Source organism: Apodemus sylvaticus, chromosome 10 (genome assembly GCF_947179515.1).
Source record: "Apodemus sylvaticus chromosome 10, mApoSyl1.1, whole genome shotgun sequence".
Taxonomy (NCBI): domain Eukaryota; kingdom Metazoa; phylum Chordata; class Mammalia; order Rodentia; family Muridae; genus Apodemus; species Apodemus sylvaticus.
The window spans coordinates 49,330,728-49,350,901 of NC_067481.1; the positions used below are offsets into that span (position 1 = coordinate 49,330,728).

Genomic DNA, 20,174 nt, shown 5'->3' on the forward strand with positions numbered 1-20,174 from the left:
CCAGCATATTCCTGCTGGAGGAACAGAAGACCTGAAGCCATCTCAGCGGGAAGGAGGTTCATAGTATCTTTGTGCCAGAGTCCCTTGCTTCTGTTACTTTTTGGGGTTTGGGTGGGCATTTCTGCTTCTCCCAACCCCCACCCTGTGCTCCCCGTGCTCTCTGTGCTCATCTCCTTGATTTTTGTCTCTGATGTTGTTTGTTAAGTTGAAAGAACTCATAGGAACCTCTTATAAGGAGGCCGTTGTGCTGATGGCTGGGCAGTGAGGTGATACTCGTGGGCAATGAGAAAGCAGTACATTTTTCATCCCTCACCTCTCAGCAGAGCTGGATAGGAGGCAGCAGTGGGTGTGGGCTGAGGGCTGGGTGGGGCACAGGGACTGAGGGAGATCGGTGGAACCAGAGGTGACCGGTCAGGAGGACGGCAAGGCACAGTCATGGGAAATGATGGAAAAGGCCAGCACAAGACCGCAAGGTTTAGAAATGTAGGTGGGATTCCAGCTCTGCACACAGGACTTTCCCAGCATCAGGGCACCCACTGCTGGAATGAGCTGGAATGCAGAACTCAAGCAGGGGTCAGGTGAGCTTTGCCAAGCGCACATGCCCCAGCCTCCTGAAGCTAACGCAAAGGCTTCCATGACTCATGCCGTCACTAACCTCTCCCCCCATTTTCTGATTCTCTTGCCTAGATTGACAGGGCTGGCACTTCCATTCAGTTGCCCACTGGACTGCAATGTGAAATTAGATGTCACCGGATAGTTTCATTTGAATCAAGCATTGTTTTGGGTCTTGGCGATGACCATCACTTGTCTTTTGCTCTAAGATTGGGGCAGGAGAGCTGACCCGAGTGGGCAGATGTCATCCCAGGGGTTGGACACACACTGTCTCATTTCATCCTTGTGACAGCTCCTCCTGCCAGGGACCCTGGGAGAACCAGGGCTCCACCCTTCCTGTTGCCAAGAGCAGGTGACTGACAACCTGTGTAGCCCTGGAATTCTGTCAGTTCATTGGCTCCTCAGATTCTTTCTGCTGACTCTGACAGTGACACATGGGCATCTGAAGACACTGTTCTCCTTGATATTGGCCTGTGACATTTTTATGAGAGTCAGATCCCCAAACCTCCTGCTTTCCCGTCATCTTTAATTCATCAGGCAGTGAATTGCTCCATCTTGGCTTTCATCTCTATCCAATGTCTACATTCTTTCCTTCTCCCATCTCTCTCTCCCTCTTCCTGTATCTCCTCTTCCCTCTTCTCTCCTCCCCCTGCCCTGCCATCCCCTTCTCTCTGTCCATTACCCCCTCACCTCTTCCCTTTCTCTCCCCTTTCTTTTGGAGCTAGGGTTTCACTATACAGCTCAGGCTAGCCCTGACTTGGGCCTTCCAAGTTGCATGGATTACAGGCATACACTGCCATATCCAGCTCCGTGTTTTCAATCTTCGGGTCTCGGATCCTATCTTTGGATCCCAGCTTTATCTCTTAGTGGTGTGTGACAGTTATTTGTCGCTTGAGAGATTTTCTGTTCTCTCCATGCCTCAGCCTTGAGAGGATTCATCAGATCGCATGTGCAAAGCTCTTTGGGCTGGATACGCTGCACAAGGTTTGTTATTCATGCTTGGATCCTTTCTGAGCATGAGAGACTGAGGATTAGATCATAACACAGATGAAGAGAGTTTGGAGTGTTGGTGACACTGGTGGTGGCAGCCCAGGGGAACAAGCATATAAAAAGATGCTGGCATTTACGAAGCATTTGTGTCATCGAAGGAGCCTTTCTTCCCATCCAAGCGCATATCCTCAGGTTTCAATGAGTCCAGGAAGTCTATGACGCTTGGGCAGTAGAATGGATCAAATATGCTGGCTCTTGAAACCGTGTCCCAGGAACACTGTTGCTAGGCAACTCTTCTGTGGTTCCAAGAGGGGAGAGGTGACATCCCTCATGGGGCATCTTTGATTCAGACAATAGAGCCTACATTGTTGATTTGAGGCTGGTAGTTGTACATCTCACTGGTGGCTTGTCCTGAGGGCTGTGATATCTGCCAGAGGCCTTTCTGAGGCCCTGTCCCATGTCAGGAGGAAAGAATGGCAGTCAGGATGAGGCCTTTCTCCATTCCAAGGTCTCACAGGAGTCCCCCGGGGTCCTGAAGAACAGTGTTTGTGCTGATGTACCTGGAAGCTCTTCCCGGTTGTCTCAAGGGCAGCAAGGGGCTTTGCTCTTCCACTGGAGACATTCCTTAGAGGTATGCACAGGCCTGAGTCCAGTCATAAGGGCATGGGCTTCATCTTAGTCCCTATCTGATGGCTGGTGCCAAGTTCTGAGACTACCCTGTCTTGACAGGCTCACACCATGGTGAGAAAAATCTGCTAATTACTGTAGCAAGAAGTCCAGGTGACTCTGGCACAGATGGTCAAAGCACGTGTGTTCTTTCCCTTTTTCCACCATGTGGTCCTGGACTCCCCAGCTTTGTCATCAGGTTTGGCCTCCCAGGTGTGTCTCCAGTGCTTTCAGAGGATCTCCCCAAAGCCACCAGTAGACATCCCTCCAGCTTCTCTAGTAAGGGATGAGTTAAATGAGTGCTTTAGACTGAGCCTGAGTACTTTTTATCCCAGGGAGGAGGAGGAGGAGGAGGAGGAGGAGGAGGAGGAGGAGGAGGAGGAGGAGAGGAGGAGGAGGAGGAGGAGGAGGAGGAGGAGACATTGGAATGCATGTTGGTCCTGCCAGTAAGAGATCTGCCAGTTGGGGTTTAGTACCTGTACTTGAGCCACTAATATACGGGTGTCCAGGAACCTTTGCTCTTTAGGCCCCAGAACATCTGACACAAGTAGACCATCATCATGGACACTGGGTCTTGCATTATTAGTCTCCTCTTAGAAGTGTGTTTGGGCATTCTTGGATGCATTGCCCCTTTGGCCTCAATACTACAGTTCTAGTTCTTGGTGTGGTGCTGAGCACACAGGAAACACATTGTGCCTAATATCAACACCAAGAGAAGTTACACTGGTGATGCGATGACCTCTCTTTTAAGAGCTTTAGGGCTCTCGTTGCTACTCTTTCTGTAGACACACCTTCTCCCACTGCACATAAGTCTCAGAGAAGCTAAGCAGCCTGCAGAGTTCCCAGCTACCAAGGTACAGCAGGGAGCCCAGACATGGATCCTGGCAGCAGCGGCCCAACACTTTTGTGCTTTTGACCACTAAGTTGTGTTGTCTGGCTATCTTATTGGCCAGAGGGCAATGATGGGGTCCCTGGGGAAAGCTCTGAAATGTGCCTACTCTTCAAACATCACTTAAGCAAAACAGTGTTATCCAAGGGGAGCCAGGATCCTGGAGCACTTTGTTGCCTGGAAGTCCTGTCCTAGTTGGAGCTGAGTTCCAAGCATCGTAAACAGCCCTCTTTGGTCCTGTACAGAGCAGTGTTGCACTCTAGGGAAGTCTGGGGAGAGATTGTCACCCCAGGTCCAGCCCTTCTAGGGGTCCAGACACTATTCTTAATGGCTCAGTCATTCTCATTTTGTCACGCACCATGTCCTGGAGGTCATTGGCCAGACACTTAACAGCTGGCCAGTACCCACCTAACCTGCCCCACACTTTCCTTTTCGTCAGCCATAAGTGAACACAAGGTTCCACACCCACGGCGGTTCCTTTGTGTAGCCAAGTAGATCTGTAGGGTTGATCTGGAAAGTTTAACTTCAGCTGTGCAAGTCCAAGGGATGGTAAGCTGCCGCTTTGGAGATGAGCAGGGACTTGCTCCAGGGTTCTACATCAAGGGCGGATGTAGCTAAGTCACACCTACGGTAGCAGTGGGGCGGCAGTCCAGTACTTCAGAGAGGAACACAGAGCTCATGTGTGCTTGGGGATGTAGCTCGGTGGTAGAACTCTTGCCTATCATGAAGGAGATCTTAGGTCCACTCCTCAGTGACACACACACACACACACACACACACACACACATCAAAATTAAAAGGAGTTAGTGTTCAGCACGTGTGTTTAGCTCCCATCCTTTGTGCAATTGTGACACTCATTTTACAGGCAACGAAGCCATAACTTAGAGAGGCAGAGTTGCTCACTAGACAGTGTCATTGAGGGTTGCTGAGCTGTAGGCCCTGCTTCCCCTCCCCGTAAGATGAGGATAGCAGGTTGGCCCACCTTGTAGCATTGAACCCTCAGACCCTGCCTTGACAGAATTTAGAGATCTCTGTAAACACCAACTACTGAGGTGTGGGCTTCTGTAATGGTGTGCGTGTTCATTGCTCATGTGTGCACATGTATGTACATTCGAGCCCGGGGCAGAGTTATCCAGTGAGGCCAGGTTCTGACTCTTTGACCTTCGTCCCTCCCTCTGTACCCTTTGCAGAGAGCCATCCGCGTGCGCAGCCATTCCATGGAGACCATGGTGGGTAGCCAGAGGAAGCTACATGGTGGGAACATTCCTGGCAGCCTCAGTGGGGGTATTGTCCACAACAGCATGGAGGTCACCAAGACTACCTTCTCGGTGAGTGTTTTGGATGCTGGGCCAGCATGTGGGGGAAGAGGAGGAGGAGGGAGGAAGGGCGTGTCCCGCTCCAGGTTTGAGTTAGGTGACCTTAGCAGGGCAGGCTGGTTGATGTGCTGGGGAACACAGAAGCTGCTGAGGAGGTGAACCAACCTCTGCTTGATGTTCTGTGTACAACCTCTGTTCTGTGGTACTTCTGTGCCAGGCTGCTCCTGGGGTTGGTTTGTATTGTGAATTGTTCTCTGAGTTTTCTTAAGAACAGAGCTTGGGGACTCATGAGGGAGGCCCTAATTATTGATGACAGCAGTGGCCATACCAGCTTGCTCTGCATCAGGCACTGAGCTTGTGGTTGATACCCAAGAGCCTGCCTGATCCCTGTTGCGGTTGTCTGTGAGGCTCAGAGAGATTAGGTATCTGACTAAAAGTCACCCAGCTAGGATGAAGATCTAGGGTTTGAATGCAGGACCTCCTGATAGAAAACTTAACCTCTTCATCACTGCGTGTTCAGTTCTCAGGGAGAGTCAGCCTTGTGGGTCTGTGAGCTCAAGCCTCTCGACTCGCACAGGGCAGGGGAGGGAACTACATAGCCAGCCATTAATAAGGCAAGTGGCTTTTGATTTATATGGAGTGGAATCTTATTTGAAAAAATATTAAGTAACAAAATGGATTCATCAAGATATTGACTTCTATTATAAACAGCCTTTTGAGCAATGGCTTGATTTACCTAATATTTTCACATCTATCACCTTGTTTTCCCAAGAGGGTCATGTTAGCTGCAGAGGGTGAGGAAACTGAGGCCCAGAGAGTCTAACCATTCTCCCAGAGTGGCACACAGCACATGACGGGCACTGAGGCTGGGGTTAGAAACCTAGCAGGTTTCAGGCTTCCATGCCTCTTTGTCCAAACCTTTACCAGTGTGTCCCCGTCCTCCCTGGAGACAGGAGACTGCCCATCAGTGCGTGTGGACTCAGCTCAGCAGCTCTCATTTGGTCTGTTGCTGCAACTCCTGCCTGGGTCCATTTATTCACAAGCAGTGAGGGAGACTCGGGAAGCCCTGGATCTTTGTTGCTAGCTGACCTCGACATACCCCTGTTTCCTGGTCTTCGGCTTTTTAATTAGTGAGGTGAAAGGTTGAAGCTAGACTATCCAGGGGACCCCCAGATGTTTCGATCTGTGATCTAAGTCATCTCAACCAGCTCAACATCTGGCCCCACTATGGTGATCATTCAAGAACTCTAGGCTCTGTTGGACCATTACCTGCTGGCACAGGTTTAAAAGCAGGAAAGAGGCCGTGAATGGCTCAAGTGCTGGGGTCTGAGCTCTTTGCTGGTTTCTCTGGTCTCCACAAGACAAGGAGTCTTGTGAAGATCAGAGAAGGGGCAGGAAGGACCGGGGCGGGCATGTGTACTCACTGTGGCCGTTTTATCGGCAGCCTCCAGTGGCCGCAGCAACTGTGAAGAACCAGTCACGGAGCCCCATCAAGCGGCGGTCGGGACTCTTCCCCCGCCTGCACTCAGGCTCTGAAGGCCAGGGGGACAGCCGGACACGATGGTAACTGTCAGGGCCTGGATGCCAGCCCAGCTATGGGGCCTGTCAGCTCTCTTCTCCTTGATAGCTGTCAGGTGCCCACACATGGGCACAGGTTTCCCCAGTGTCAGGCTTCCCCTCACTCACCTCAGGGGCCTGCACATCCTGTTCCTTGTGTGTAGGAGAGAAGCCCTAAAGGGCCTCTCAGAGAGGACTGGGCCGTGCTCAGAGTTTCTGATGCAAAGAAACTGAATAGATTGGTGTGACTGGAGAGTGCACAGAGCCCCAGTGTACTCAGAGGAAGGGCTCCTGGCAAGGATAGTTGAGAAGGAAGAGAGAGGAGAGACTGCACGGAGTGTGTGTGTGTGTGTGTGGTCTCCAAAGCTAGGAGGGAAGAAATTCCTGTGTTTGTCATGGAGGGAAGTTCACTGTAGTGACCCAACCCTGTGGTTTGACGGTTAGGAGGTCACTGGCAAACTCACTAAGGTGCCTGGAGGGATGGCAAGGTGGCTCAGTGGGTAACGTTGCTGGCCAAGTATGAGGACTTGGGCTTGGATCCCTAGTGCCCTTATAAAAAGCCAGGTGTGGTGACAGGAGGGTCCCTGGGGCTTTCCAGTCAGTGAGCTTAAGGGTCAGCGAGGGACTATCTTAGCAAAGGAGGAAAGCCGTGGGGGGCAAACCTCAGGCTGACTTCTGACCTCTGTAGGCTCAGGCAGTTAAAAGCACCTGTGCACACATGCACGTGCCTCTCTCTCTCTCTCTCTCTCTCTCTCTCTCTCTCTCTCTCTCTCTCTCTCTCTCTCTCTCTCTCTCTCTCTCCCTCTCCCTCTCCCTCCCCCCTTCCTCCACATACACAGAGTTTATGATGTAGGCTATTGACACCTCTATGGTGCCTGTGATTGTAAAGATAAATAATGAGTGTTATCGAGGATGCGGAGGTACTGGCACATTTGTACGTTGCTGGTGGGGATGAGAGATAGTGCATCTGCTCTGGAACCAGTGTGGCAGCCCTCCAAGGGCTAAACATAGAGTTCCCATCAGACCCCGCAAGCCCACCTGTAGATGTGTACCTACAGAGGCTATGAAGATTGAAAGCAGGTGTGCACAGCATCACCAACACATACTTATTAATTGCAGCATTATTCATGGTAAGTCAAAGTGGGAACAGTCGAAGGGCCTGTAATCTGATGACTAGGTAATCATAATGAGTATACCCACAAAAGGTACAAATAACCAGTGCTGAGATACCGATGCAGGCTGCAGCCCGGGGAAGACTTTGAAAATGTTAAGCTAGTGGAATCCAGATGTGACGATCATGTATGCTGTCAAGTCCCATTTCTGTGCAATGTCCAGACTAGGCAGAGTTCATAGAGACAGAAATAAATAGGTTAGGGATGGGGGTGGGGCGGTGATTGCAGATGAGCCAGAGTCGTTCTTTTAAAGGCCTTAAAATGTTCTAAAATTAGATTGTGGCGATGGCTGCACAGTGCCATGGACGTTTCAAAAATGTGACATGTGTGCTATGCCTCATTAATGCTGCTGTTATAAAAAGTGCTCTGAAGGGCTGGAGAGATGGCTCAGCAGTTAAGAGCACTGCCTGCTCTTAAGAGATCTGTGGTTTGGTTCCCAGCATCCACACCATGTGTAACTCTAGTTCCAGGGATCCAGTGCTCTCTACAGCCCCATGAGTAAGCATGTGATTCACATACACACATGCAGGCAAACACGTATAGGCAATAAATACGGTGACAAACAAGGCTTAAAGAGAAAAAGAGGCCAGTGGTTCAGGGGCTCAGAAATACTAAAGACAAAACAAGTGAGGACAGAGCTGTCCTGGCTCTGGTGACTGGTAGGGGTGAATTGTGATCTTTGCTGAATGGTAGGAGGCAGATGCTTTTGGATCCTTGGGCTTAGGGTATTCCTTCTCTCTCCAGCACCCAGGGGTGCTTTGTCACATGTAGAATGTTTTCAGGAGTTATTATAGCAGGTGCACCCCTCCCCTGACCCTCTCAGGAATCCATGGCTACTGGGTTGATTCCTGTATGATTCCTGTATGATTCTGCTCTGCTCCCCATGGGATCTACTCTTGATTCATAGCTCTGCCAGGGGGGATGGTCAGCACAGGAGAGAGAGAGAGAGAGAGAGAGAGAGAGAGAGAGAGAGAGAGAGAGAGACTTTAGCTGTAGGCCATTAAGACAGGACCTCTGCTGTTTGTTGGCTTTGGACTATTACCATGAGTTCAGATTGGCCTTTATTGTAGGGAACAGGAACCTCTGCTGTTTTCTGTAATCTCAGAGGCTCAGGTGGGGAGGGAAGAGGTGGCTACCCTCTGTGTACTGGTCCCCGAAGTCTGAGCTCTGACTAGGGCCAAGGGTGGACAAGGGCAGGGGCCTGGCCTCCAGCCTCATTTCTCTTCATTCTCCTTCCCTAGTGACAGTGCCTCCAGCATCCCCAAAACCCCAGATGGTGGACACTCTTCTCAGGAGATAAAGTCTGAGACCTCGTCAAATCCCAGCTCTCCAGAAATCTGTCCCAACAAAGAGAAGTAAGGGAGCTGGGCTTTGGGAAGGGCTGGTTATAGCCACTTAGAGTGCTGGCTTATGCGCTCGACTCCAGACAAGCCAAGAGGGGGCAGTTGTAGCCTTTGGAAGTCTCTGGAACACAAAGAGCACCGGGCAGAGGCTGGCGGGGCGGCCTTGGGCAGGCTCAGTTTGCTGCTGCACCTCCACTCTCTCTCCATCCGCCTTGCTTCCATTCTCTGCAGACCCTTCATCAAGTTGAAGGAGAACGGCCGTGCCAATATCTCCCGCTCCTCCTCCAGCACCAGCAGCTTCAGCAGCACAGCAGGGGAGGGCGAGGCCATGGAGGAGTGTGACAGCGGGGTAAGTGAGTCTCAGCCAATCAGAGAACAGCACTCTGGGGCTGTCTTAGTCAGGGGTTCTATTCCTGCACAAACATCATGACCAAGAAGCAGGTTGGGGAGGAAAGGGTTTGTTCCGCTTATACTTCTCATTGCTGTTCATCATCAAAGGATGTCAGGACTGGAACTCAAGCAGGTCAGGAAGCAGGACCTGATGCAGAGGCCATGGAGGGATGTTCCTTACTGGCTTGCTCAGCTTGCTTTCTGTAGAACCCAAGACCACCAGCCCAGGGATGACACACCACCAGCAATGGGTCCTCCCCTCTTGATCACTAATTGAGAAAGTGCCCCACAGCTGGCTCTCATGGAGGCATTTCCTCAAGGGAGGCTCCTTTCTCTGTGACAACTCCAGCCTGTGTCAAGTTGACACAGAACCAGCCGGTACAGGGGCCTAGCTGGTTACATTCTGCTTTAAAAGCACTCCATGGAGAAAGAGTGGCCTATGCCGCTGTGGCTACCAGCTAAGCGCCGTGAATGTGGAGACTGTCTCAGCAGAGTGCTTTAGAGCAGCAGTGGAGGTTGCTTATGCCAGGGGGACACCAACTGGAAAGAAGTTAGGGAAAGGCTGCAGTCACGGCTGAGGCAGAAGTGCTACGGGAGGTTGGAGGCAGTGGCCTGTGTGGTCCATTTCAGGACAGCTGTGGGGATGCTGGGTATACATTGGCCTTGCTCACCCAGTTTCTCTCCTCAGAGCAGCCAGCCTTCTACAACCTCGCCCTTCAAGCAGGAGGTGTTTGCCTACAGCCCGTCCCCGAGCAGCGAGAGCCCCAGCCTGGGGGCCGCGGCCACACCCATCATCATGAGCCGGAGTCCCACAGGTCTGTAGCACATAAAGATCTGCATGCTGGAGTTAGGAGGGTGGAGCTGTGTCCCAACTGCAGTCCTAAGGGCTGTACCCCAGGGATGCTTGATGGACCAACTTCTCCTTTTCCAAGATGTTAGGGCCTTTACCTCCATCAGGGTACTCCATCTTCCTATCATCTTATTATTTTCGTATATATGTGGAAACTGAGGCTCAGAGGATTGAATGATTTCATGATGATCCCATGGCGGAGAAGTTAAGATTGAGTGCTTAGAAGGCTGTATGCTCTGCTCACCTCTTGCCCTAACCTGTCACCACCGAGGGCCAGTGCCATGGCGGTGATTCTGAGCCCCCGGCGGTGAGAGGAAAGGCAGTGGAGGGGGCTGGAGGAATGAGAGACCGTGTGTGAGCGTCAGTGTAGTGGAGTCATGGAGAGATGAGAAAGGACAAGGGTTATGGGGACCATGAGTGGGATGCCAGGAGGCCTGGGGAGGACTCAGGCATTGTTGGTAAAAGCCACTGAAGGTTCTGGAAGAGGCGCCTGGCATTGTGAAAGACCATTTGGCAGCTGCACGCTGAGTGTAGAAAGGACTGGTGGAATCTGGGGAGGAGGCACCAGTGGGCACCTGGGGGAGTTGGGGTCATGGCAGAGTGTGTGTAGAACTTACTGTGTTGTGGGTGCAGGCTTAGGGAGCGTGTAGGGGCCTGGGTCTTTCAGGTTTCTGAAATTCCTACAGTTGAGCTGAGTAGGAAGCACCAGATTGGAGGAAAAGGAAAGGGGTCAGCTTTCCAGGTCAACCAAATACCCAGTGAGACAGATGATTTTTACCCAGGGGGGCACTGTGGGGGAAGGGTGAGCTAGTCTCAGTGGGAGGCATTTGTAGGCAAGCAGCCTCAGGCTGTAAACAGACAGGAAGAGGAAGGGCAGTTGCTAGGGTTTTCACACACTGATCAGTCACTTGTAAACACTTATACTTACATGCACTGTCAATATTCATGCTCTTTTTAAAAAAAGATTTATTTATTTATGTTATGTATATGAGTACACTGTAGCTGTCTTCAGACACACCAGAAGAGGGCATCAGATCCCATTACAGATGGTTGTGAGCCACCATGTGGTTGCTGGAAATTGAACTCAGGACCTCTGGAAGAGCAGTCAATGCTCTTAACCACCGAGCCATCTCTCCAGTCCAACATTCATACTCTTGACCAGAGGAGGCCAGAGCATCACCATGGTAGGGGAGGCTTTGCCATTTCCATGGTCTAAGGCATTGGGTCCTTGACCTAGCAAAACACATTCTCTCAGGACTTCCAAGGCTCCCTACAAAGATTTGATGAGCATACACTGTAAAAAGCATACAACCATTAACCTAAATGTGTCTTGTGGGACTGGAATAAAACATTAGTGTGACCAACAAGTTCTTGGCCAGGGGTAATCTCACTCCCCAAGGGACTTTGGCAATATTTATTGTTATTTTTGGTTTTTCACAGTGGCTGGAGTAGGGGTGGTGGTCTACTGGTTATCACTCTGTAGAGACCGAATGATGTCAAAAGGAGGATGTCATGAAATGTAGCAGAGACCAGGGTGAAAGCAACTGGCCCTTTGTGGAGGGCTTTCCAGCTGTGCCTGACCACAGCTCCCTCTCCTGTGCTCAGGCCGTTATCCAGATGGACTCTTACCTCAGCTTTGCACAGACTGGCTCCCCTCCCAACCCTCAGTTTCCCCATTTGTAAAATGGAGTAGCCCTACACATTTGCTGATCTTTTTTTTTTTTAAATGCTTGGTTAAATATGGATGGATAGAATCTATCACCAAACTGCATTCTTTGTAGCATTAAATAAATATCAAAAGGAATGAATACTAGTCTGCTCTCTTGGACAAGGTCTGAGTTAAGGGAAGCTTTGGGAATGTCTGCATTAAACTGGTTTAAGGTCACTCAGGGCAGGAGGAAATATGGAACAGGTGTACAGTCTTTCCCAGGGCTAACTACACCCCTAGCTGGTACATCTCCCCACCCCCCAGGCTGTATTTAGCCCCGATTTTCTGCTTTTGACCCCTAACCCCATGTAACATGGACTTGGAGGTCTAGAAACCTGTTTCTGACTGCTCCAGTGTGTGTAGGGAGGGGCAGGCTGAGAGAAGGGGGATGACCCCGGAGTCCTCTGTAATTGCAGATGCCTGGTCATTGGCTATTCATACTTGGGTTTCTAGGAACACAAAGTGAATCAATCATCAGGGTACTCAGGGAGGGTCTAATAGTTTGAAAATGACAGCAAAATACTCAATATTTTTTTTACTGTGAGTCCTCTGTCTATAGGATTCTCATAGGGTAGTTTCAGTGATGCTTAACTCTGGTGCCAGTGCAAGGCTGCAGATGACAGTCAAATGTGGTTGCCACGAGGGTTCTGATGGGTATTATTGCCTACATTGACATTTTGTCAGTCAGTGATATAGCCTCTTTGTATGGTAGTAGTTTCTACCACGGGGGCGCAGGTGGCCCCCGTGCTGGTCTTCACAATGTAGTGGCAGCGGGTACAGCCTGCTTTCAAGCTTAGTTCATTTGTTATTACTTTCCATTAGTTTCTTTTTTCTTAAGATTTATTTATTATGTATACACTGTTCTGCCTACATGAATGTCTGCACACCAGAAGAGGGTATTGGATGGTTGTAAGTCATCATATGGTTGCTGGGAATTGAACTCAGGACCTCTGGAAGAGCAGCCATCTTGCCAGCCCTTCCATTAGTTTCTTAAATCCAGAGAACAAAACCATAAACCAAGCCCAGATTTACAACATTGCCAACATCAGTAGTCTTAATACTTTCATTGAGATTGATCTCAAGCCAATGCCATTACATCCCTGATAGCCTACCACCTTAACCGATTTCTGATAAAAGGATACAGGAGACATAACGACACAGATGAAAGCAAAACACCATAATATAATGAGGAAATGACAAATTTTGAATATCCCTTATCTTCCTTGAATATGGCTTGTTTACTTATGAGCTTCCATAATTTAATTTTGAAAATATATGAAGTGACCTGTGTTTAATAAGCAGGGCACAACATTCTCCAAGCCTGAGTACTATTTCTGGTGGGTGGTACCTCTTAGCAAGCTTGCTTTTGGGGGGAGGTTGAGGCCCTCTTTCCCTGCTCAGTATTCTGACTTTGCTAGAATAATCCCTCAAGGTCCATATCCCTTTTCTTTTCTCAGATGCCAAAAGCAGGAACTCTCCAAGGTCAAACCTGAAATTCCGCTTTGATAAACTCAGTCATGCTAGCTCCAGTGCGGTAAGGATGGCGTGGGCATCTAAGGAAGGGCCCTGTGAGCCCAACACCCCACATCTGAGAGTGCTCATGGGGGGGGGGTTGTCTCCTGAAGCAGGCAGAGATGCATCCTTTGCCAGATCTGGGGACAATGCTTTCTGTCCTTCCTTGGTGCAGACCAGGCTGGGAGCGCTCCAGCCACCTTTGCCACGCCTCCTATAGTAGAGCCTCATTCTTGCACACAGCCATCCCTAGGGGTGAGATAGGTTCTGCTGGACCCCTGGGAGCCCTAGTCCCTTCCTGAACTCTGATTGCCAAGAGCCTAGTGCACAGAAGCTGCAGGTGGAGGCTATTGTCTGAGTTTTGAAAAAAAAATATCTTGTGTGTTTCTTACACAGGGTCACTAATGCAAAAGTGAAGACCTTCCCTTGTCCAAGGTGAGTGTGTTACTGTGGCCGTGAGAGGGGAATGTTCCCTGAAAGGCAGACTTTCTGGCCTGCGAATGACTATAGAACGTCAGCTGAGGAACATGGAGGACTACTGTTGACAGACATCTCCAGGCCTTCCTGGGGATGGAGGGGCTGAGAACAGTGGCTAGGAGGGGCTGTCCAGTGGCATGGTGGGAGATCCCACACTGGATGGAGCTGGTTGTAGTACTAGAAGGGAAAGTAGCCGAAGACTTCACTTCATTCTCTGGAGGGAGGAATCCCTCTGTTTACCCCTTCCCTTCCCCTTTGCAAGCATTTGTCTCTCCTTGTACTTTCCAAGGCTCCAGGCTGGTATCTATCTTCCCCATATGACATGAGATACCCCTCCCCAAGCATTGCTGTGAGGGACAATCCCAGGGTGGTCTCTGCTCCCGGCATGCTGCACAGTGAACTCCTGATAGACCTATTGGCCCCACCCACTCAGCGAGGCTCCCCTGGAGTATGAGTGGGTCGGGACCGAGAGGAAGGGTACAGTTGAGCCACTTTATGTTTAACCCATGTATGAGAAAACAGAAGAGAAAAATGGGAGTGTGATGTGGGCCTCCCCACCTGTGAGGGACTATGGGTGCTTCTGCTACACAGTGCTTACACACGGCTTGGCTTCTGGGGCTGAGCCCAGGCCCCTTGAGTTTGGCAGCCTCCTTGTCCTGAGTGTAGCCATGGGCAAGTGGCTTCCCTACTCTGACTCCAGCATGTTTTCGTCTCTCTTATCCAATGCTTATCCTCTATCTCCCCTTCTTTATCTTCTCAGGGAAATGTGAATTCTGGCCTACAGAAGGCTCCTAATTCCAGCAGTTTGGGGGTGCCATCCACTACTCTGACCGTTCAGGCCTGCTGTCTCACTGGCCACCTGCCCAGCAGACCAGCTGTCTGTTCCACGTCCTGACATGGCCATGACCTTACCGGATCCTTCTCCAGACCTGAAAGCCCCAACCTGTATTTCTGACCCCCTGATGTGACCGGCTACCTGAGTCAATTGTTTTACAAGCAGGAAAAGATCTGGGCAAGGGGGCCTCTGAGTCCCAGGGGACTCAGCGAGAAGCTAGGGAGCTTGTCTGCCCCAGAGACAGAGTTGGGTTGTGTGGTGGGGAGTGGAGGTGACTGCAGAATGGTGGGTGGGTATCTGTCTTGGCCCACAGTGCAGTGCCTTTCTGGACATGGTGGAAGGGCTGCTTTTCCAGGAATATCTCAGCATCCTCCAGGTTGAATCTCACTGCATTTCTGACACATCTGCTGGCCCAGGCCTAGGAGTTCTGTCCCTGCTGCCAGGGTCCCCTGAGGAGGCTCAGGCTGGTGGAAGCTTCGAGTCAGAGCTAGGTGTTCCAGGACCCAGCTGCATGCTTCCTTGTCTGTAGTCTCAAGGTTTCTCCTTTCTAATTCTACACAAGCTGCTGATCATCTTTGTGGTTGGAGAGGCCCTGGTAGTGGTCGGCCAGGAGTGTGGAGTCCAGGGTGAACACACGCCAGTGCAGGGGCCTCTGGGTAAGGAGGCTCATTAGGAGTTCAGGTCTCCACTTTTGTGAGAATTTAGAAAAGGCACAGTTTAAGCCATCTCTTAGGTGAGAGAGGGGGGAAAGATGTAGTGGAAAGATGACTTGGCGAGTTTTGGTCAGTCTAGTGTGTGGTGGTTGAATTTAGTGTTGGAAACAATACAGTGTTCTTCCACCTCTGTGTTCCTGTCATCTGTGAAGGGACTGGTGATGCTTGGGGGCTGCTTCTAGGCTCAGCCCCCCACTTTTCTTGCTTCCATCTCCAACTGCAGGTTTCTAGGCCATTGTCCCATCTTCAGGGCCCCCGGGAGCCAGACCCCACGAGCCTGCCCTTTAGGCCACAGACCATCTGTACTTCTTGCCATGGCTGCCTTCTCTGGGTGAGCCGGCTCATCCTGAGGAGATGCCGTTGACTCCTCAGCCTTCCAGGTTTGCAGGGCTGTTCTGCTGCTGGGTGTGGAGCAGAGCAGCCACCAGGCTAAACACTGGCTCTACACAGCAGGCACTTGAAGATCCCACCCTGCTAAGTACACATAGGTCTGTGGCACAGGACTGCTCCGTTCTGGGCTCCTGTTTCAGCGAGCAGATGATAAGATTTCCAACTAAGTGCGTGGTCTGCCTAGGCTCCTATTCCCAAGCCAAAGTACAGAAGGGTGGGACGCCTTTGGGGTTGGTGTTGTAACCGTGTTCCTGCTGCCTTTGTCATCGGAGCACAATTTTGATCCACCCCACCCCACACACACTTATGTTCAGCCAGGGGAGAGGGAGCTCTCCCCTCACTCCACTCGGGAAACCTGCTTACATGAAATACGAGTTTGGTAAGAGTTGTTCTAGTTAGAAGGTCAACAGAGTATCTGTTTATCTTTTATTAAAAGCCAGCCTAGCGGCACCCGGGCTGCAAGGAGGCGGGTGGATTCTGGCAGTGTTCTGCTGGCAGGTTTCTGCTTGAACTTGAAAGGTCAAGCTGTGTTTTCTTTGAAACTATTACAGGACTCTGGCTCCCTGCTCTGTGCTGGACAGTTTTACCCGCTTGGTGGTTTGCGTTGTGTTGCATTGTGGTCTGGGGCTCTCAGGGGCTTCCAGGTTGTCCCATGCTGCTGGAAACCTTATAAGCCTTGTCCTCACTGCTTTGGCTACTCTGCCTGCAGGCATTACCTCTGGGCCAGGGGAAGGGATGGATGACTGTGTACAGAGGAACTGAGAGGCCCTGGCTGTGGTCTTCATCCTTGGTTTGTTACTGAGGTACCCTGGGCAGGGTATGAGATTCCCCTGCCCTCTGCTCATGCCTCTCTCCATCTAGCAGGCCATGCTGTGGCTTCCAGAGTAGGTACCGCCAGCCTAACTCGAGTTCTCTGCTTAATGAACGGGAGCAGAATAATGGTAGGACCCAGCCTCCTCTCAGCTCTCTGGGTTGGAGAATGTTCCTCCCACACTCTGATGTGGTCTTTCATGGCTGTACCCAGTCTTACTGAGGCCCCTTCATGTGACTGAGCTTCTGTAGATGATACTTCTACTTAGATTTGGGGGAACATTTCCACCATTACCTCCACAAGGGGTTCTCCTGGTCACAGCTCTGGAAACTATATTCAGATGCCCCCCAGCTCTGTTGATACACCAAAAGCAGATGTGGGCGAGCCCCAGATAGAAGGCCTTAGCCAGAGTTTCTTTCTGTGATAATGAATGCCAAATGGTGTTTCTTGGAAGACAATCCGTGCTTCAGTTTTGTGGGCACCATTTGATAACTCAAACCTTCTGGCCCCCTGTTTGCATCTCATCAGACTGTGTCATCCTCCAGATGAGTGGCAAGAACTTGCCTGAGGCCACACAGTGGCCTCGTGGCAAAGCTGTCATTAGACCTGCAACTGCCTTGGGTCCATTCTTGCATACCAACTCAACTTACTGTTGGTGCAGCAAGCAGTTGCATTTCCTGGAGCTTGGGTTTTGAGGAAGCCTGGTAGCTGGGGTCTCTGCACTGGCTGGGTGGTGCTGGGGTGGGAGGGTGCTGATAGGGCCTCCACCTCTGCTGTTTTCCAGCATGAGAAGTCTTGGTCAGTGAGGACCCAGGGGCTTGGGTGAAGGAAATGGAGGGGAGGGGATTGCAATAAAGTGCTTCTTTGAGTTTTCAGTGACCGGGGCAAAGTTACCTGGACAAAAATGCATTAGCCATCCTGACTCATTGCTTCTCGGCCTTTTGGATAAGATCAAGTGTGGCTGTTCTTGACTCCTTTGTTCTAAATCACGACAGACCATGATAAATTGAGCTAATTCTCTGGTCTATCTTCTCTTCCTCCCTCTCTCCATCCCTCCTCCCCCCCCCCCTTTTTTTTTGGTGGTGCTGAGAATGTTCCCAAGGCCTTGCTCATGCTGAGTGAGTCCCCTGCCACTGAGTCTAGGCCCAGGCCTCTCCAGTTTTTAAAATGGAGATGGGTGATAAAAGCCCAGATCAGGTGACTAGGCAGGGCACAGACAGTGTCACTTTTTCTTTTGACCCTTTAAGGTGCCAACTCAAACATCACCTTTTGTCCTTTGTTTCTCAGTCTGCAAAGACAGCTGTGTTGTGTGTGCGTGTGTGGGGTCCCTGGGGTTCAGAGAGAGCGTATGCTTCCGGGCCAGCAGCAACCAGGTTAGTTAGCCATGCTCTGGACTCCTGTGCCCCCTCCCCAGCTTCTAGCTACCCCTCAATCAAAGGCAAAGACAGTTGGTACAGTGAACAAGGCTCATTCTGCCGCCTGCCCCGTTGGGTGCTGCTGAGCCGTCCTACCAAGCTCTGGTGTCTGTTTCCCCACTAACTGCTCGCCCACACCAATCCCACATCTCTTTGCAGCCGGGCCATGTGCTCCTTTGGGAGAAAGAAGACAACCTGTAGAGCCAAGGGCAGTCTGTAGTGAGCAGCGGCTGGGGCAGAGGCTTTGGCCTGGGCCTTACTGTCCCCAGCAGGCAGTGTGCTTGGCTGCAAGACTGGAATTAGTTGCCATTGTCTTTGGTTCTGTGACATTTCCACTTGAAAGGGTGAAATTCCCCTTCCCACTCCTTAGCGTCTATGCCAGCTTGTGATGTCCCCGCCTGCTCTCCAGCTCCCAGGTGCCACGTGAAGAGATGCCCATGTGGTAGAACCTAAGAGGTGTAGTTTGGAAGTGACCCCTGTGACGATGATGTTTCTTTGCTTCCTCTCAGTGAGGGGGGTGATTTGTAGATCCTGACTGCCTATGTGATGTAAATAGTGTACATCTAATTTATTGCTATGGTAGCACATTGTATTTGTTAATGTATAAAACAAATTCTAAAAGGTTGAAAATGTATATTTTGTTGCTTAAATGTGTCTTTGCAGAAATTGACAATAAATAACATATTTTGTGTCCATTAGAGTTCACATTTCTTGGAGCCGGGCTCTACTAGACTTCAGCAGGGCCTTTCACTGGAGAGTGGCTATCAGCTCGAACCTATTTACGAACTTTATTAATATTAAAAACAAACAAAACAAAGCAAACCTGGTGCTGGGGAAATTGTTGGATAAGATTGCGTGCTCTGCAAGTGTGTGGATCTGAGTTTGAATCTTCAGCCTACAAAAAGCCATGCCTGATTGCACATGCCCGTGTCCCTACGGTGGGGGTGGGGTGGGGGCGGGGTGGGGGGGGAGAGGCGGAAGCAGGCAGATACTGAAAACTTGCTTGTTGGTGTGCATAGGAATGAAAACCTGTGCATTCACATGGGTACACCACATACACATGCAACACATGTGTGCACGCACACACACACACACACAAAGTCAAACTAACCATAACAACAAAAGAAGGGAGTTTCTGGCTTTTCTTTTTTTCTTTTACAAAGACTAAATCTACTCAGGATGGATTGATGGGAGCAGGCTCAGACTCCATCAGACTCCAGCACTCCTGACTGTTCACCCCGTCAGTCGCCCACCTGCTGTATTTAGCCTCTGTGGTACTGAGGAGATGAGCCTTTTGCTGCCCTCTGGCTTGTCTCCTTCCTGTCATTTTCTCCCCTTTGCCCCAAGCTCCTTTTCAGAGTCTCTGTTCAAGGGGTTGCCTGTGACCTGATGCCATCTTATCTTCCTCTGGCTCACAGTGGCTACACTCACTCCTGTGCTTTGCTTGACCAGTGTGCTGGGTGTAGATTTGAAGGAGAGAGGCAGGTTTAAAGCCTCTGTCAGGGACTTGCTTTGTGATCTTGGGGAAATTATTCAACATGCCAGGATCTGAATTTTCCTCTATGTGTTATCAGAAATATAAGCCCCGTGGAAAGCATAAGGATAAAAATGAATTTCTAACTGAGGAAACACTTTGGAAAAAAGTTTTGTTTAGTAGCAGAGATTCATTAATAACGATAATTTCAACAGTAGTAGCTGATGTTTACATAGGTAGCCAATTAGCTATAATGACTAATTAGTCCCTAAAAACACACCGTGGGAAACTGAAATTGTGGGACAGAAGGGCTAAGTGTGTGACACTCAAATGTATTATTGGTGACAAATAGAAATAAAGACATATCAACTTAATTAGACTGGTAACAATTCATACATGCTAAATGATTAAGAAAGAAACACACACATCAGTGACTAACATTTCTCAGCTGGAAATTGGCCTGAAGTTTGCCTGTGGAGACAAGCATTGGAAGGGTTGCCACTTAGGAGCTGTGAGGAGGTAGAGGAACCAGAGTCTGAAGCTGAGTGAATCTGGAGCACACAGGCTGCGTGGAGGCAGCCGGCACACATTTGAGGTATGTTATGTTCTCTCTCTCTCTCTCTCTCTGTGTGTTCTATGCATCTTGATTTTTTAAATTGGATATTTTATTTATTTACATTTCAAATGCTATCCCTTTTCCTGGTTTCCCCCTAGAACCCCCTATCCCATCCCTCCTCCCCCTGCTTCAATGAGGGTCCCCCCCCCACTCCTGCCTCTGCCCTGCTGTTCCCTTACACTGGGGCATCGAGCCTTCGAAGGACCAAGGGCCTCTCCCATTGATGTCCAACAAGGCCATCCTCTGCTACATATGCAGCTGGAGCCGTGGGTCGCTCCATGTGTACTCCTTGGTTGGTGGCTTAGTCCCTGGGAACTCTGGGAGGTCTGATTGGTTGATATTGTTGTTCTTCCTATGGGGTTGCAAAGCCCTTCAGCTCCTTCAGTCCTTTCTCTAGTTCCTCCATTGGGGACCCTGTGCTCAGTCCAATGGTTAGCT

General features: G+C 50.3%; 1 protein-coding gene across 11 annotated transcripts in view; it reads left to right on the top strand.

Moving 5' to 3' along the window:
• Rap1gap2 (RAP1 GTPase activating protein 2) overlaps positions 1-18,341 on the top strand; it is a 194,402-nt gene extending 176,061 nt beyond the window's left edge. For 10 of the 11 annotated variants that reach the window (XM_052194010.1, XM_052194005.1, XM_052194006.1 and 7 more), the window contains 8 exons: positions 4,348-4,485; positions 5,918-6,036; positions 8,444-8,557; positions 8,777-8,894; positions 9,624-9,750; positions 12,951-13,027; positions 13,402-13,440; positions 14,243-18,341. In XM_052194010.1, the coding sequence (XP_052049970.1) occupies positions 4,348-4,485; positions 5,918-6,036; positions 8,444-8,557; positions 8,777-8,894; positions 9,624-9,750; positions 12,951-13,027; positions 13,402-13,410 (702 nt within the window). In that variant the 3' untranslated portion in view covers positions 13,411-13,440; positions 14,243-18,341. The remainder of the gene's footprint in view (positions 1-4,347; positions 4,486-5,917; positions 6,037-8,443; positions 8,558-8,776; positions 8,895-9,623; positions 9,751-12,950; positions 13,028-13,401; positions 13,441-14,242) is intronic. The other variant, XR_007979681.1, reaches the window with a different exon arrangement.
• The last annotated feature ends 1,833 nt before the right edge of the window (positions 18,342-20,174 follow it).